Source organism: Siphateles boraxobius, unplaced genomic scaffold (assembly GCF_051911475.1).
Source record: "Siphateles boraxobius isolate OS27281-9 unplaced genomic scaffold, OSU_SipBor_1 12, whole genome shotgun sequence".
In the NCBI taxonomy this organism is placed as follows: Eukaryota; Metazoa; Chordata; class Actinopteri; order Cypriniformes; family Leuciscidae; genus Siphateles; species Siphateles boraxobius.
In genome coordinates this window covers 25,035,961-25,054,945 of record NW_027508722.1, presented here as the reverse complement: position 1 = coordinate 25,054,945, position 18,985 = coordinate 25,035,961, and the positions used below count along the sequence as shown (strand labels likewise).

The 18,985-nt window shown below is 39.1% G+C and overlaps 1 protein-coding gene across 8 annotated transcripts in view; it reads right to left on the bottom strand.

Moving 5' to 3' along the window:
- The window catches only part of sema6cb (semaphorin 6Cb), a 151,673-nt gene that overhangs the window by 33,756 nt on the left and 98,932 nt on the right, over positions 1-18,985 (bottom strand). For all 8 annotated transcript variants that reach the window (XM_077215225.1, XM_077215184.1, XM_077215215.1 and 5 more), the window contains 11 exons: positions 15,320-15,434; positions 14,669-14,726; positions 12,503-12,559; positions 11,150-11,251; positions 4,647-4,737; positions 4,250-4,372; positions 4,084-4,172; positions 2,247-2,464; positions 1,945-2,076; positions 625-780; positions 315-488 (listed from right to left, as the gene is read on the bottom strand). In XM_077215225.1, the coding sequence (XP_077071340.1) occupies positions 315-488; positions 625-780; positions 1,945-2,076; positions 2,247-2,464; positions 4,084-4,172; positions 4,250-4,372; positions 4,647-4,737; positions 11,150-11,251; positions 12,503-12,559; positions 14,669-14,726; positions 15,320-15,434 (1,315 nt within the window). The remainder of the gene's footprint in view (positions 1-314; positions 489-624; positions 781-1,944; positions 2,077-2,246; positions 2,465-4,083; positions 4,173-4,249; positions 4,373-4,646; positions 4,738-11,149; positions 11,252-12,502; positions 12,560-14,668; positions 14,727-15,319; positions 15,435-18,985) is intronic.

Here is an 18,985-nt window from a genome sequence, read left to right as displayed (position 1 = left end):
TGTATTACGTTATTGCAAAATTGGCATATGGCTTGGTAGCTTCAGCAAGAGCATACAGTTGATTAACAATCTCATAGGTCTGTCCTTGAGGGTTTATAAGTAATCATAAAAAAAATCAATTTTCCCTATTGAGAAAATGAATGAGACTTTAACTTCTGGAACCTTACTGTTGCACTCGAAGTCTATTGGTCCAAAACTCTACATAGTTGCATATTAAACAACAAATGTTTTTTTGCTTTCAATGTGGGCAGACAAAATAATATCACGTTGTAACAAAAGAGTATAGGTTTAAGTGTGCATGCATTGTAACTTACTTGTTGGGGTTGTAAACATCTATGTCCTCCAAAACCTGCGTGCTGTAGGTGGAGTTTGGATGTGTGCTGGCGAGAATTTTCAGGACTCGTCCATTCTCTGAACCCAGAAACAGAATGGTGTAGTTCTTATATGGGCCAGCTGCCGTGTCCACCGCGATCTGGGTCAGCTTGAACCTACATCAGGAAACATAAGCTAATTAGTCAATAAAACAAAAATCACAAACATGTCTTAACACTAAATACTTATTTATTTTCCAGCACTAATAACAGTTTCCTTCTCTCTGGAGAAAGACATGTTGTGTGTTCGTACCGGCTGGTAGTTCGCGTGAAGCAGGGTCGGTTGTTGACAGACGGTACGGCCTCATCCATTAGTGGATAAGACTTAATGAATGTAAGAGTCTCATCAGGGAAATTTGTGGAGGACTTATAGCCAGCAGCAGGGCCATCACCAGCACAGGATCCCGGCCTAGAGAGACGGAGAGGGAGAGGGAGAGGGAGAGGGAGAGGGAGAGGGAGAGGGAGAGGGAGAGGGAGAGAGAGGGAGAGAGAGAGAGAGAGAGAGAGAGAGAGAGAGAGAGAGAGAGAGAGAGAGAGAGAGAGAGAGAGAGAGAGAGCGAGAGAGAGAGAGAGAGAGAGAAAAAAACAATTGACTTCTACCTGCACAGACTTTCCCATGAAGGCTCATGAAACCCATGAAAACAGCTCACAGACATACAATTAACAAGAGCCATTCCAACCATATGCCACTGTTAAATAAAAGCTGTTTTAAAAGTCCATCAGGCCGAACAAGCTGCTCTCTGAGCTCCAGAGAACAGGTTCAGGCATATCACGCAGAGCAAGATGAAAAGGAAGTCTTTGGCACTTGTGTGTATGTGGTGTTTTAGGTTGGATTTGTTTTGTTAATATATTCTTTTGTGCAGTGCCGCATGTTACTCAAGGGATATCACATTTATTTGATCAAAAATGCAGTTAAAACAGCAATACTGTGAAATATAACAATTGTTTTCTATTTTAATATCTTTTAAAATGCAATTTATTCCTGTGATGGCAAAGATGAATTTTCAGCATCATTACTCCAGACTTCAATTTCACGGAATCCTTCAAAAATCAAAGCTTTGCTACTGAATCACTACATTATATATTATCAGCAACAAGGGGGTAACATTGTTTATTTTAAAGTAATTAAACTCACAGCTTCATTGTTAAGAGAGAGATAATGATCAGATTCAGGTAATTCACACACGCATCTCTCATATCTTGCTCTCTCTCGATAATTAATTCAAATAAATGCTAATTCATTCATTCATTATTTTTTTAATCTCTGCTGCTTATAATTGCAGTCTATATTCTTTCATTATTGAATGTTTACATGAATAGTTAATCGAGAACTTAAAGCATTATTTACCTAATGGAGCACTACTTTAAGACTACTCTCATTTTTTAATGTAATATATTTATAACCGATACAAAGGTATTTACAATATACATAGTAGTTTTGAAATTTTCAGAATAAAAGAAATGATTAACAGCATACTTTTTGCCGATTTAAAAATGGTTTTGAGAAAGGTGAAATTGACTGATATTGGTGTCAAATGGATTGCTGGTATTATGATAACCCTTCGTGACTCACCGGGGTTTGGGGACCACTTCATCAGGAACTGGCGTCCAGGCTGACTCGCTGTTTCGCTGCTCCTTAAACTTCCCATTAAACACTTTCTCTATGTCATCCATGTAAAATGCACATACAGCAGAACCAGTGATGCTGAGGAGAAGAGAGAAAAAATCTGTTTGGTTCCACCTATTTTATCTTAAACTCTTAATGCAACAAACAAAGCATTCACAAACAGACCAAATGGATTGGAGTTAAATCAATTTAGGGAGTTGTTGAAGTGTGTATGGAAATACAAATGTATTGTGGTGGGACTGTGGTACCTGTTGGCTTGAGTGGTAAAGACACCTAGCACCGCAGGCCTGTGGTTGATCTGCATGACGTTGGTTAATGACTGAAGAACGTCAAAGTAGAAGAACGAATCACCTGGAACTGAACAGTTCAATCGCGCTTTCAGGAAAGAAGTCCAGTACCGTTCTAGAACCCTGGGAGAACCGCCGTTATCATTCTTACACACGCGAGCGACTCGAGAGAACACCACCTGGTTTAAGTAAATGAGACATAAAGAATTTCAGTGTGTGACCTCTTTAAAACCTCTTCACTAGGATTGATAAAAAAAAAAAAGTATATATATATATACATATATATATATATATTTTTTTTTGATGCACCGATTGCAATTTTCTTGGCCGATTCAGATTTATTTGTGTGACCTGTTGATACAGATTTTTACCGATTACGATTTTCTTTCTAAGAACTATAATTGATGGCATATACAAACAAAAATCTACTTTTCTTCAATGCAAAGTTTTATTTTCATTAAAAAAATAATAACAAAAACAAAAAGCAAACAACAGCACAAATAAATGCAACAGAAAAAAGAGCAATGGTGGGTATACAGTATTCGGGTAAGAAATACTACAGAAATTAAACTAATCAAATGTAAAATAACACTAGATAGTCTTCATTGTAAAAATTAAAGGCAGAATAATGATTACGGTTAAAGTTATAAAACATATTCAGTCAAGAACAGAGAGTGATTTTCTATGTTTTTTTGTTCTTTTATTAAAATGACAGACAGCAGCAGGAATATTAGGCTGCTGTCACTGTAATAATTTATGCACGGATCCAATATACTGTTACACAACAGGCGTTATCTTTCTCAACTAATTAACATTCCAAAATTGACTGTGTTTAACACAGCCAAGACAGGCATTTTGACACAACTTTGTGTGTATTTGACCTTTCACTTCCCATGAGAGAGATGAGAGCAAGAACGCGCAGCTGCCATTATTGCCTGTACCGCTGGCAACAAAACAGACCGGCTCGGAATCGGAAAGACCTGCGGGTCACCGGTCCGGGTCGATCAGGCGGAAAATCGCCAGATTCCGGTCCCTGGCCAATGAATCGGTAGCCTGGTCCCACCAGACTCTCGTACATTTCATTTGTACATAGAGTCTGGCACCGCTCCATTGACAAGCGTTAACTTCCTTGTAGGCGGGTACTATATTGAAGTCTAAACTATTGGATCTGCCCAGAGTCACTCTGGATCTGCCATAACCAATCGCTAACGTTTGGTCGTGACGTATGCCTAGCGTCCGCCTTAGCCAACTCGTTCACCACTAACGGAGCGAGCTGGAAAATCAAACTTTTCCCGAACTCCATGGGGAGGAGGGCCACAACATCATGGCCACCAACAAAACCAAGCAACGATTGTTCTTGCTCCGGCTTTAACTTCTTGATATCCGGCAGCGTTGCCACAACGGACCGAATGGCTTCGCTCGCTTCTTTCTCTGTTGCCATTACAGAACTACAACTCAAAATAACGCACAACATCAACGATATCGTTCTCAGCCACTCCCTCTGTTCGCTGATTGGCCCGGTAAAAAATTGATCGGAGGAAACCAAAGACTACCGCACAATCCCAGACCTAGTACTAAAGGAAAATGAAAATTGAGCGGAAGTACGTAGGAGAGCGGAGCCAGGCTAATGAATCGGTGCATCTCTAATATATATACACAAATTGCTTAAAACATGATTAAAAAACAGTCTGAAAAGAATTTAATAAACTTGATTAATGACATATACTCTAACAGGAAAACAAGACAAAAAAAGTGATTTAGAAAAACATATTTTTGCAGTGTACTTGAAGTGTCTGACCTTGCCAAGGGTGGTGTACTCTACTGCAATCTCACTGAGAAAGAAGTAGACGTAGTTCCCATACTCAATGGCATGAAGGAAATGGGGTTCTACATAAACAAGACACAATTAGAAAAAGAACAGAAATTATAGAGAAAATACCTACAGTGCATAACAGGTGACCCACCTCTTAGCCATTTTGAGTCGTATTTTACGGTACGCAGAACAGGACTGCTTTCTCCTAAACTTCGGTAAATCACTGAATCACTTGCTAGAAAATCCGTCATTGTGGCTGAATAAAAGTCACCGCCTGGGAAGTGAGGTGAGAAATAAGTATTGATAAATCAAAACAACACAAAACCCCACAAAGCAAAGATCAGTTCAGTTCAGTGTGTATATGGCACAAAGAGAAAATGAGAGGCGCGTCTCATCTCCCCCATGTCCCTTTTAAATCTCTGTGCGTCTGTGATCACTGCTGTCTCACTGAGACTTCCTGCACTTTGTAAAATGTCAGTGGAACACTAGTGAGATTATAGGAGATTTCGTGTCTTCCTCCCCAGACGGATGGTGCTCTGCCAGCTCACCGGCAAACAGGCCAACGTTAGACTGGCGGGATTCGAAAGGGCAACGGGCTTGACCGACCACCTCCTCTCCGTCCTGCTCCAGAGATGACATCTGACCAGAGAGAGAGAGAGAGAGAGAGAAAAAAGACCTCTTACACACACTGAGCAAATGAAGAACACTTCAAACACAGCACAAAAATAGTTTGAAAAACATCCATTCAAATCATTGTTGTTTTGGACCATAGTGGCTTTCAATGTATGGGCAAAAACTAACTTTTTGAAACATCTTTTTTGTTATACAGAGAGAAACTCATACATGTTTGGCATGACACGAGGGGAATTAAATGATCCTACCCCTTTAATATGGTTGTTTAATATTGTAAATTCTGATCAGTTGAATCGAGAAAGATTACTGCTGCATTGGTGAATCGTTTACAATTCAGTGCATGTTTCGAAAGCCGTTTTTGCTGTTAAAGACTTTTGGGAGCTTGAATTCGGTGTTGTATAAATGTTTGTGGACCAGTGGGTGGTGCATGTTCCATGGTTGTTTTGTTTTGTTCCTCTTTGGGAACTGTAGGTGTGAACAGCGTGCCAGCTTCTCTTGTTAGTCAGAGGCAAAGCAGAAGCTTCCGACCTGCGGTGTTCACAGAAGAGAAGAAAAAAAAACAGCGTGCTAACTGCCTGTGTTGGGTGATGCACACATACATGTGTACAAATCCACAAAGATATTCAACCTGCAGGGCAAGAGATGTCCTCACAAAGACGGCTGGATTACACACATGCACAAACACATTTAGCAATGGGGCTGAAAGGGTCTTGAGGGCATTCTGGTATTCAGGGTCACATTGTGTGTCATCCCCATCGGATTAACACCTACTGAACCTGCTGAAGCTCACCACTACTTACACTGCCATGTAGCTCATAGGGATAGAGAAGAATAGAGGGGAATTAAAGGAGGAGTAGCATTGTATTGTTTCTGTCAAAGGTTGACCATCTGTACACTTCTGTCCAGGGAAAGGGTGTCTGTTTGTTTTGGAACATTGGAAGAACTAGTAATTGAACCCGAACCTCGATTTGCAAAGACGACTTGAAACATGCACTAAATTGTAAACTATTTCTCAGTGATACATTACTCATTTTGAGGTACATTATGAGATGTTGCAACTTTAATTCTCACCATCAGCATTAACAAACAGATGTGTATATTTCCAATTTATTGCGGTGCACATGTGATAACCGTATAAATAACAGCGCATACATTAGATGAGCGCTAACGTAAATGACTATTGTAACAAACGTTCGTAAAACAAATCTTGCTCCATCCTTTATTTTTACTAATAGTTAATTTACTAATAGTTAATCATTTACTAATTTACTTAGTAAGAACAACAGACAATCTGCATTAATAGACACAGTTTTAGGTAATAGTGTCCCACAGCTGCTTAGCAGAAGTATTTACGTAAGACAGTAATAACGTGAGTTGGCCGGTTAGCCGGAGACCTACTCAATGTAAAACACAAAACTACGTATTTTGAACACACTGCAGAAAATATATACATAAATAATTAGTCATAAGTTGTGATTCTGAGGAGCAAGTTGGTCCAAATAAACTGGGTACTGACCCATCTTTCTAAAGCAAGCGTAAAGCAAACTCTGAGATTTGAGAAGCAGTCGTCAGTAAAAATGACATTTGAGGACCAGTCAAGTTGTTTGCGGGCGGACAACGTACAACATAGACGAGCATTATGCAAATGTATCCTCTAGTGAAGTAGAACCGTAAAGCAGTAGGATACGAATAAAAACACAACTCATTTAGGCGGTTCAGAGTCTTTCTTTGGGAGACAATAATTTTATTTATCATGCACTTTCAACCTTATAACTTTGCAGAACGTTTACAATCACAAACAGCTATATAACACACTGCATTAAAGGAAATATTCAAAAAACCATAATAAGGGCAATTTAAAGGGGACCTATTATGACCTTTTTCAAGGTCTTGATTTTGTTTTTGGGGTCTACTAGAATAGGTTTTCATGCTTGAATGTTAAAAAAAAAATAGTTATTTTTCACATATTTTACATTGTTGCAGCACCTCTCTTCCCAGTCTGTCAGTAATGCTCCGTTCAAATTTTGTCTCAATGAAACCCCTCCTTCTGAAAAGTCCAATGTGCTCTGATTGGTCGGTGTTGTGTTTGGTCAACCAGCTTCCAGCATGTTTGGTAAATGTCACACCCCGTAACATAACCGCGAGTTTCAACACAATACTAACGCAACTCAACCAGGCCTCAGCCCTAAAGGCTTCAATTCACTAAAAGACAAGGTATGGCAAACTCTCATGATGTCATTCAATTTTACTACAGTCCCATAAATTGTCATTAATTCCTGACAGTATCATACACGCTAGTCCGGAAACCATCCTCAAATATCACAACAAAGCACATATATTCACACCTTAAATAATCTATTTAAGAGCAGATCGTGACTTGTTCAAATATATTTTGAAACCATTTCACAAACTGATTTGCATGACATTGAAATTCATCCAAAGGTAGTATGACAGCAGAGAGAAAAACAACCAAAATGCGGTTGGCATTTTGTGTGTGAGTGGCGCATCCAAAGATGAATCACATTTAACTTTGTTCATAATGCAGCAAATTAGAAAGTTATACAGCTGTTATAAGAATGAACTGAAAGTCCCCTCTGAATCGGATTACGTTGTACAGGTGTCGCTTGTTGTCTTTTTCATGACGTGGCATCTAGTGATACTTGTTTCCTTTTCATTTTATTTGTTCAGTCGTTATCTATAGCTACTACATGTACAGCTAACTTCAAATCTGGCATGAAATGGCAGGATAATAACATTGGTTTTGTGCTTGTGTGATGCTGTTTGGAGGAAGGTTCACAAAATCAGCCAGACAGCCACAATTGGTATGGCAGCAGCCATACCTTGCCATAAGCAATTGGCACCATGCTCACTCCTTTTTTGTGCATGCCTTGGGCACAAATTATTTAAATGAGGAATACTGTGACATGTACATTCCCAGATGAAAACTCAAGACTACAATCAAGGCGTTTCAGGGGGTTCAGAAACAGTGCTTACTGATAAAGTGAATACCTCCTTATGGAGTGGACTTCTCAGACGTTTTTCATGCTCAAACAACAATATTACACACTAAAGAATGTTGAAAATGTAATAAGACCTCATAATAAGCATAATAAGACTTCTTTAATAATAATAATACAATTATAAGTGTTTTAAAACATTAAACGAGCAACAGATGACAGCAAAGGTAATCTGCATGTAACAATATGGGAAAGTGTAAAAGTAAGAAAATGGTAAATTGAACTTTTCCAAAAGTCTCAAAACTATATATTATAACAATCTAACTATAACAATCTCTCCTTAGCCTCTCCTTGCACAGTTTTCTAGAAAGTTCCCCACAGCTGGAGCTGTGAGTTGAGAGTGAAGGAATGCGTGAGGAGACAAGGCAAAGGAACTGAGCGACATGATTTGCAAGACATGACATATTGTCCCTCTCCAGGGCTCTAACAATACATCCCTCTCCTTGGTTGAGATGGAGAAAAATGAGACTGTGAGCACGAGAAAATGGAGACAGACTGAGAGAGAAGCGGAGAGGAAGAGGAGAGAGAGGAATATGGAAGGAAGATGCCTTCAGGGCAAGGTGCATAAATCAAGATCTCCAAAGAGCCTCAAATGGAAAAGTTGAGAGCAAAGCCTCATCTGGGAGTTTTGCTGACTCCCTGCTGGCCTCCTCCAGCGTTTAGTCAGATTTACATGCTCTCTGGCAAACAAAAACATGCATGCACGCACACACACCGCTCAGGAACAGATCTGCTAATGTTGATGGGAAACCATCAATCGCAGGACAGGCCTGATTCCACATCACTAAACTAGTGATTTGTTGCAGTTTTTTCAGGCACTGAATAAAATATTATTTAAGTAGTAACCCCACGACCCCCCCCCCCCCCATCCCCCCAAAACCCCTTGAAATTCTTAAATACAATTAAAAAAAACCAGCATTTAACATACTTAATGCATTTTCGAAAAATATTTCAGTAGGAATTATTTACTTTTGTTCAATGGTATTTGATAGGATTGTGAAAAGTTACGAAAATCTATGATATTATTGGTCAATTTTAATGAAAGATTAATACTAGGGGCATTTAATAAGAAAGTAAAAAGGATCATTTTGATTTCAAGTTGTCTTTTAAGCAGGGTGTCATGAAAAAAAAAGAATACATGGAAAATCACAAAAAATAACTAGCAAATAAAACGGAATTTCCCATGTGTTCAAAAGAACAAAAACGTTGCTTTCAGGAAACATTGATGATTGCCTACTACGTAAACTAGAAATTAAAATGTTGTATTCATATATACAGGTCCTTCTCAAAAAATTAGCATATTGTGATAAAGTTCATTATTTTCCATAATGTAATGATAAAAATTTAACTTTCATATATTTTAGATTCATTGCACACCAACTGAAATATTTCAGGTCTTTTATTGTTTTAATACGGATGATTTTGGCATACAGCTCATGAAAACCCAAAATTCCTATCTCAAAAAATTAGCATAATTCATCCGACCAATAAAATAAAGGTTTTTTAATACAAAAAAAGTCAACCTACAAATAATTATGTTCAGTTATGCACTCAATACTTGGTCGGGAATCCTTTTGCAGAAATGACTGCTTCAATGCGGCGTGGCATGGAGGCAATCAGCCTGTGGCACTGCTGAGGTGTTATGGAGGCCCAGGATGCTTTGATAGCGGCCTTAAGCTCATCCAGAGTGTTGGGTCTTGCGTCTCTCAACTTTCTCTTCACAATATCCCACAGATTCTCTATGGGGTTCAGGTCAGGAGAGTTGGCAGGCCACTTGAGCACAGTAATACCATGGTCAGTAAACCATTTACCAGTGGTTTTGGCACTGTGAGCAGGTGCCAGGTCGTGCTGAAAAATGAAATCTTCATCTCCATAAAGCTTTTCAGCAGATGGAAGCATGAAGTGCTCCAAAATCTCCTGATAGCTAGCTGCATTGACCCTGACCTTGATAAAACACAGTGGACCAACACCAGCAGCTGACATGGCACCCCAGACCATCACTGACTGTGGTTACTTGACACTGGACTTCAGGCATTTTGGCATTTCCTTCTCCCCAGTCTTCCTCCAGACTCTGGCACCTTGATTTCCGAATGACATGCAAAAATTGCTTTCATCCGAAAAAAGTACTTTGGACCACTGAGCAACAGTCCAGTGCTGCTTCTCTGTAGCCCAGGTAGGGCGCTTCTGCCACTTTTCTGGTTCAAAAGTGGCTTGACCTGGGGAATGCGGCACCTGTAGCCCATTTCCTGCACACGCCTGTGCACGGTGGCTCTGGATGTTTCTACTCCAGACTCAGTCCACTGCTTCCGCAGGTCCCCCAAGGTCTGGAATCGGTCCTTCTCCACAATCTTCCTCAGGGTCCGGTAACCTCTTCTCGTTGTGCAGCGTTTTTTGCCACACTTTTTCCTTCCCACAGACTTCCCACTGAGGTGCCTTGATACAGCACTCTGGGAACAGCCTATTTGTTCAGAAATTTCTTTCTGTGTCTTACCCTCTTGCTTGAGGGTGTCAATGATGGCCTTCTGGACAGCAGTCAGGTCGGCACTCTTACCCATGATTGCGGTTTTGAGTAATGAAACAGGCTGGGAGTTTTTAAAAGCCTCAGGAATCTTTTGCAGGTGTTTAGAGTTAATTAGTTTATTCAGATGATTAGGTTAATAGCTCGTTTAGAGACCCTTTTCATGATATGCTAATTTTTTGAGATACGAATTTTGGGTTTTTATGAGCTGTATGCCAAAATATTTCAGTTGGGGTGCAATGAATCTAAAATATAAGAAAGTTTAATTTTTATCATTACATTATGGAAAATAATGAACTTTATCACAATATGCAAATTTTTTGAGAAGGACCTATATATTCATATATGACACACATCTAGGAATTTATACAGTAAATGCGTTTCTATCGTAGTTTACGCTTACGCCAAGTAAAACATTTATCCACCTCAATTTTTTATGTGCATTTTAATAATTTTATTTGCCTGATTTTATTTATTGATGCTTCCATCCAGCATTTCCCCCCCCAAATTTTCCAAAAAGAAGTGGATGGAAACCCAGTTATCATGACTAAAATGTGTTAACATTGCTCATTGCAACTGCAAAATTTGTTTCGTTTAGCCAACAGACAGTGTTGATGGGAGAACGCAGACCTCTCACAGAAAAAATAAATAAAAAATCAGGTTGTAAACAGGTGTGACAGGATAATAATTCATTTCTGAGAAAGAGCAGGATACATACATTTTTGAACAGGCCTAATATTCAAATTAATTTTAATGCAGACAAATTTAAGTAGATGTGTGTATGTAGACTGTCAATTTAGATTTTTTAAGGGAAGGGAAGCTTCAGAATATGCATCTGTAGGAGGAAATAACTGTGTGTGTGACAGAAATAGACTCATCATACCTTGTAGTTGCGACAGGTGGGGTTGAACGCATTGGTTCCACAAGCAAAGAGTGTTTCATCGTTACGTGGCACCAGCACTTTGATGTAGTTGTAACACTCATCCTGTGAAAGACAAGACACTGGCTTTTACTCAAACTATATATAACTCCTGAATTACACACACACTCATCCTTACAGCGATCATCATTACTGACTCCCTTTTTACTTCACTTCCACACACACACACACACACACACACACACACACACACACACACACACACACACACACACACACACACACACACACACACACACACACACACACACACACACACACACACACACACACACACACACACACACACACACACACACACACACACACACACACACACACACACTTACAGCGAGCATCATTACTGACTCAATTTTTACTTCACTTCCACACACAAATTACCATAATCCCTATGCTGAGCTCCGGGATCTGACTCGCTCACTGCAACTCGATCTTCATCCAACAATGATATTATAAAACCAACAATGATATTATAAAACCTGTGTGTGTTTACATATCGTCACGTATACAGCCACCTGTGGAAAACCACTTAGTCTTAGCTTCAGACCATTTACTGACCATCTGATGCGTACTGATCACAAAACTAGCAAGTGTCTTCTCAATCTGGCAACTCTAATCTGATTGGCTGGCTTGACAACTTTTAGTGATAAGGGCACTTTTTTTTTTTGTAGGGAAGCAGTATATAAAGGATAATTATTTTCATGTTGAGCACGATAATTGATAAATGGTCTATAGTAAAATTCTATAATATTTTCTCCAAATAAATTGAAAATAGAACACTAAAATCTAATAAATCATTTAAAATGTTTAAAGTGAGTGAACTTAGGCATCATAACATTATAATGTACAGTGTGAAAATTTAAAATTTTAAGTTTTACACTTAACAGTTTGGAATATATGGGGTTTTTTTAAAGATAAATTTTAGGTTAGTTAGAATACAACTAAGATGATCTAGAAGTAAAAATAGAGTAAGTTAGAATGCCCTATTAAATATTTAAATATTTTAAATCATCCAATAGAGATCCATTTTAAAAAACTGTAGGATCTATTTCAGAAAAATACGCCTCAAATCGGCACAAAACTACAAAATAAAATGTGCATGTCAGTCATATGTTCTCTTCCTGTCTATGTTCTTCCTGTTCTTTTTCAGAATAAGCTGCACTGTGGACCAGACCTGCCGTTTAGATGAAGGTCTGTTTATGCCCGACTAATAACCACTAAATGCAACAGTTGCTGACTTCTATCATACAATTACATGGAGACAGAGAAGGAGAAATAAAGGAGTTGTGTACTCACGCTGTTTTTCCCCCTGACTGTGCATTTCTCCACATCCTTTGTCTTCCATGTCAGTTTCTGCCACACAAACAAACAAACAAACAATCACAGGCTCATCACCATTCACTACAGCTGCAATGGGAAAATCTCATTAACTTCAATAACCATCACACATAATAAACATAAAAAGGAGGAAAGAGAGAGAGAGAGACTAGCAGGACTTGAGCAACAAGAAGGAAAAGAGAGATCCCTCAGGTTGTTAACAATTTGAGTGAGTGTGTGTGTGTGTGTGTGTGTGTTTGCTCGTGTCATTAGGTCAGGCTGTATTTCAGAGATTTACTGGGCCGCCACATGTCTGCCCACCCATCAGGAACAGCAGGCAATCAACACCCACACACACATACCATGACAAGCTAAAAACAACACTCTCACTAACATAACTATTTGCTGCAGTGACATCTTACTCTCAACAGTTAAGATAATAATGTCAGCGAGACCCAAAGGACAAAGAAAGAAAAATGAAAGAGTGAGCAATTAATCCATAAGCAGATTGCTTCATCAACATTATTACATTTGATATGACTGCAGCTGTAAGTAATAACAACGTATGTAAAAACAGGATTTCCTCTGCTATTTAAAATAGCAAAATAATAAGTCTAACTAAATAACTCTACCATTCAGAACTCAAAACTGCCTCCTCAGCCTATATAACAGCAAAAATGGGTCTTCCTGGGGGAAAATCAGCCACTTACCTTGAATTTGAATGTACAAAAATAGATTCTTAAACACCTTAATATGCATACTTTCAATAAAAAAATATTTTAGTTCTTTAATTTGAAAAAAAAAACTAAGTGAAAGAAGATGCTTAACTTTGAGAAATGTAGATCATGACCATCAGGAGGTCATGCTAAATAGTATGGGATAGGATGGGCAAATGTCCGCGAGCCAGGACCCGCCTAAAACGCAACATGTCGGAGTGCTGCCAATGAGTCTATTGGCCCTGACCAAAATACCAATTTTAACTGGGGGATACAGACATTTGATGTGTTTAAAACTAGCAAGTTATGCTAGCTGAATTGTGTTATATCATAATTATTGTTATAAACTATTAATTATTGTTATATAATATTGTTATAATTATTGTATTCGTTATATGAAATAAAATAAAAAAATCACGAAGCATATTTGTTGAAAGTGCCAACAGTCAACAGCAGTGTGCTACACATTTTAGCACAGGTTGTTTTGTGAATCACTTAAGCCCCTTTCACACAGTGCGCTGATCCCGGGAAATTGCCAGAACGCCTTCTGTGTGAACGCGAACACGACCCGGGATTGATGCCGGGATCGATGCCGGGTTGGGGACCTAGTAACATTGCCGGGATCAGTCCTGGAACGCGCGCTGTGTGAACAAAAGCCGCAACCAATGCAGTGTCGTAATGATGACGCTGAAAGCAGGCTAGTGAAATGTTACGTAATGCGCTAGTTTATGATCGAATCAGAGAAAAAAACAGCACAAGCGTGGTTTCTCCAGAGAAAACTATAGACGCTGCTGAGACATTACATGTCACATCGATGTCACATGTCTTTACGGGATTTTTACGGGTTGTGCGCGAACGCACTGTCTGATTCCGGAAAATCACTGGCAGTGTGAATGAACCAAAATTAAACAAACCCGGGTCAAATCCCGGGTCACTTTATCCGTGTATTTTCCGGAATCTCTGTGTGAAAGGGGCTTTATAATAAAGGCCTGTAAAGAGGTTTTTCAGTAAATGTCATAAATGTCTCATTTCCCATGCAATGAGCTAAGCCAATCATAATAAAGGTCATTAGCATAAAGATCCCTACAGAATGTAGAGTAGCATAAACAGCCCATTTAATTCCAAGTGTCACACTGAGGATGGAAAATTGTCGTGCAAAACTAAATTGCGGCTGTTTTTTTGTGTAAGAGACCTTGACTAACATTTCAAGTGGACCTCAGGGAAAAATAGACATAAGAGTGTAGAATATGCGTCCTTTAAAGCCACCATAAAGAGAATTGCTCATTTGAAAAATGGGATTTCTAAATGGTCCTTCCCCAAAGACGAATAAAAGTGAATATTCTACTTTAGACACTCACATCACTGATCTAAGACAAAGAAAAACATTAGAGATGACTGAAACAGAAAGTTGAGAAAAAAGTGAGCTTACCTGTTGGGGAACGATATGCTCCGCTGAAGCGCTGAGGTTAATGGCAAAAACGTGATCTCTACAGACAGAGAGAGACAGAGAGAGAGACAGAGAGAGAGAGAGAGAGAGAGAGAGAGAGAGAGAGAGAGAGAGAGAGAGAGAGAGAGAGAGAGAGAGACAGAGAGAGAGAGAGAGAGAGAGAGAGAGAGAGAGAGAGAGAGAGAGAGAGAGAGAAAAAGAAATGCCAATATTCTCATCAAGTGTTTAAGCAACTGAGATTATTTTTGCCATTTCTTTCAATAAGCAACAATACAGTGCCAATAACACCTTGAGCTGAATTGAAGAGGGCAGAGGACAGCAGAAACGAGAGTGAGAGAGCATGAGTGGTGTAGAGACAGACCGGGAAGAAATGGAAGGGGTGAAAGAGGTGTCAGAGAGCGAGCGAACATCCATCTGTCTGCAATCTAGGTCTGAATGAGACTGATTGGCCCAATCAAACGACCCTTATCATTAGTGTGTGGGTCTTATCGCTGCAGGCTTGTGGAGAAACAGCACTAGTGTGTACGGATCACGAGGTCTGGAATTCCCAGTCGATGTTGCATCTTTTGAAATGTGTGTGCACCTGTGGTGTTGTGTGCAGTGTGAGCATGTGATTGAACTGACACGACATACCTTGCAGCAATGTAGACCATGTGGTTAATCCGCAGCATCCTCTGAAAATCCAGCCCCAGTCTGGCGGTGTCGTTATCTGACATGTTCCCCTGGAAACTGGGGTACAGGTAGGTGTCTTCAAGATAGGGAAGAGCAAAGACGGAGTTAAAATCAACTAGATATTGTCACGGTCTACCATCTTGGTGTCAGAGCAGCACATGAAGGATTATTCTTATTTTCACATCAACTTTTTCAAATTAAGGGCAACTTGTTAACTGTATGCAATATTAACTCCTCTTGTATAGTCTTTAAGTAAGTCTTTTCACAAACGTTTCAGAAGCAACAATATAAATATTCACATTCCTCCCCCTCCTCAAAAAGTTGAGGAAAAACATACTTGAAAGAATATAAATTTACATTAGAAGCTAAATTCGTCAATAAATAATGTGTAATATATAAGATTAATTTATATCCATCCAGGTGTATCAATTTTTGGTCAAGATCTTGTATAGACAACACCAAAGACTTTCAATTAATTAAAGGTCTGCCAATTCATGTGTAAAAATGATTCTTCATGCTCCCTTCCCAACCATTCTTTGCCAATTTGAGCCTGATGAATCTTGACATTGTAATCCTGGAATATGACCAGGATGTCTCTTCCCACATGGTTGTTTAAGAAATGAAAAGCTACACACTCCATCAATTAGGGTTAGAAGAACTGTTGCCAAACATTTAACATGCTAGAAACATAATAATCTGCAATAATGTCTTAAGCATTTGCCTATTTAAATCCAAACAGCGACCTTTTTTTGGCCCTCCCACACCAAAAACTTCAATTTTTATAATGACTCATATCACAGATCTCATTTTGATGTGAGCAATTATGATGTGTAAGTGTCTTTACACTCAGAAATATAATTAGCTAATTAATCTCATTTACACTTAAAAAGATTGTTTTTTGGCACAATGTCAAAGATGAGTCACAAGTCACTTTGGCATGCTCATCTTTCAGAGGCCGAGTGGGTTACACAACATTTTCAGACCCGCAGAGACGTCGGCAATGACCTGCAGGGACCTTTAATTTGCAGGTCTGTTTGGAAACTGTGCACTGCACCAAAGTAATAGAAACAGGGTGGCAAACATGACCTTGGGGTGGAAAGAAAATCTGGACTTTTTAATGATTCCTATTACTACAGTTACTCAGAGATTATAAAACTGGTTATTGTTAAGAGTTTCTCCTGAGCTCGGCAGACCACAGGTGGCCGCAGCAGGAACCAAAGCTCGCTCTGATGTTCAGGAGCTACAGTAAACAAACATGCGAGGGTTAAATTGGAGCAGAAACTTCACTCTTTTCTCAAAGACACTGACTGGGTAAACACCATCATCTGATCTCGGCAGGATCATCCCTCAATAAAGATCACCCAGAGTGTCTGCATCTCAACATAGAGCCAGAGCCAATGAACCAGTGATGTGAGAAAGAAACTGCAACTGAAAATCACTGCATGAGAAAAAAATATTCTAGAATTCTCAGCTTCATTCTTCAAAGCAATTTAAGATTATTCAACCAAACTAAAGTTCTAATTTTTTTAAAGGATAGGGTCTAAACTTAGACTTTAAAATGCTAAGCATATTATATGCTTGCAGACTTTATAAACGGTTACAAAGAAAAACTGAGCATCTTACACTAATCAACCGAGGATCACACACTACCAGACTTTCAAGTTGTTCTGAACACAACAAACACCCACAGAAACATACGCCTCCTTGCTAGGAGATGCATGACAAATGAAAGGAATGTTCTAAAATCACCTCAAAATATCAAATACGTTTGATACAATACATCATACACTACACCTTTTTGGGGAGAAATCTGTCAACTCTAACTGCCTTTCTGACTTTCAACAACTAGCATCAACTCCACGCAACTACAAATTGGAGCAAATATCTGGAGAGTGTAGTGTATTCCAGCCTTATGGCGACATTCACACATCCAGTGAATTGAAGGAATTTACTAACAGGTGTAATATATATTTTCAATCTGCTAAAGCCGGGGACACACTTAAGGACTGTAAGGCCGATTATGAATGTAATTTGATACTTATGACTGATCATGCCCAAACGCGCCGAGTCAGAGACAGCTGCGTTCAGTCGGGGTTCACATTCAGTGTTTAAAATCTGCTCCAGTCCTTGGAAACAGACTGTAAGTGTCTTCAGTTCAGTCTTAGAATGTTTCAGCTAGTCGTTACATGTGTCACCGGCTTAAGTCTCACATTCTGTTTGGATGAACAAATAACCAAAGTTTCTATTCTCGCAATAGCAGTGAATAACACTAAATGTCCTATCAACATTATAGGCCCATATCGATAAATATAAAAAAATAAATACAAATAATATTTCCAAATTATGGCTGATATAGCCATCAAAGTGTTGGTGGCCATTGACTTGCATTAAATGAATTACCAAAGACCACGGTTTCAGCAAAAAAAATATTCTTTACGGTTCTTCATTAATCTTTCGTTACTGGCCTGGCTGTGGGTGAGTAAATTAACAGCAAATTTAATTCTTTGGGTGAACTATCCCTTTAAGTACATATCAAAGATGATCACACTGGATGACATGAGAAACAACTAGACCAGTGTGGTTCTAATCATATAGCATGGATTTGATCAACTGTGATAAACAGTGTAATCAACAAAGATGCCATTTTCTGTTAAAGCTTGTTAAGATGCAACACCGTAATGTGTGGGCTGCACCAAGACTGCAGGGCTATCGGGGAGAGAGACAGACTATCAAAGGTATCGTATGCGCCAACTGCAATAACTAGTTTTACAATTAGCTTCTGAGCAATGACAATTACATTCAACAATTAAATTTACTCCTGAAAATTAAAATGACAATTGCTATTAAATTATACATTAAATGTGTCAAGTGTAAAGAAGCATACTGAGCAACTAGTTAATGCAGTGAGGCCACTTGCTGTAGGCTCCTCAAAGCTACTGTGCTAGAAAATCACAGAAATTGAGGTACCCGTCTTGACTCATTTGCATATTTTGATATGGTCTCTCTGCACTGTAGTTGCTCCCACCAGCCCTCTGCTCCATAAGAAACCCATATATTACAGTCCAAACATGTTGTTTCAAACAATCATCTTAACAAGAATAAACAAAACAAAACACTGGTTGTTAGAGTTGATTGCATATTGTAGTTTTCACTCCCCTAAATTAATTTTATGTGAACAGAACAGGATTTTTCACTCAGAAGAGGAGTGAGAACCGTATTTAGCCTTAGTGTGAACGTAGTCGCATTCATCTAATGGGTTTAAAGGTTACAATGTGTAAAGGCTCTAGCACAAAGCAAAGTCTCAGGATGTAAAACCACACACACAGGTGGAAAGGGCTGATAAATGGGTCTCATTACTTGTGTGATGTTCTTTTTGGAGAGCTCTATTAGCCCAGCTATCTGTACACCAATGGCCCTAAGGCTCAGTATATGTTTTTGAATCCAGCTCTCTCAAATGTGGTCCACTCATTTCAGGAGAACAAAAGACCCTGCAGAGCTCTTGTATCTGCTCAAACATGACCCCACCCCCTCCCTCCCCCGAGCCACCCCGTAAATCATGTGACATCCATCATGCTGAATTCAGTTTTTTCATCCATCATGCTGAATTCAGTTTAAATGATGGGACTG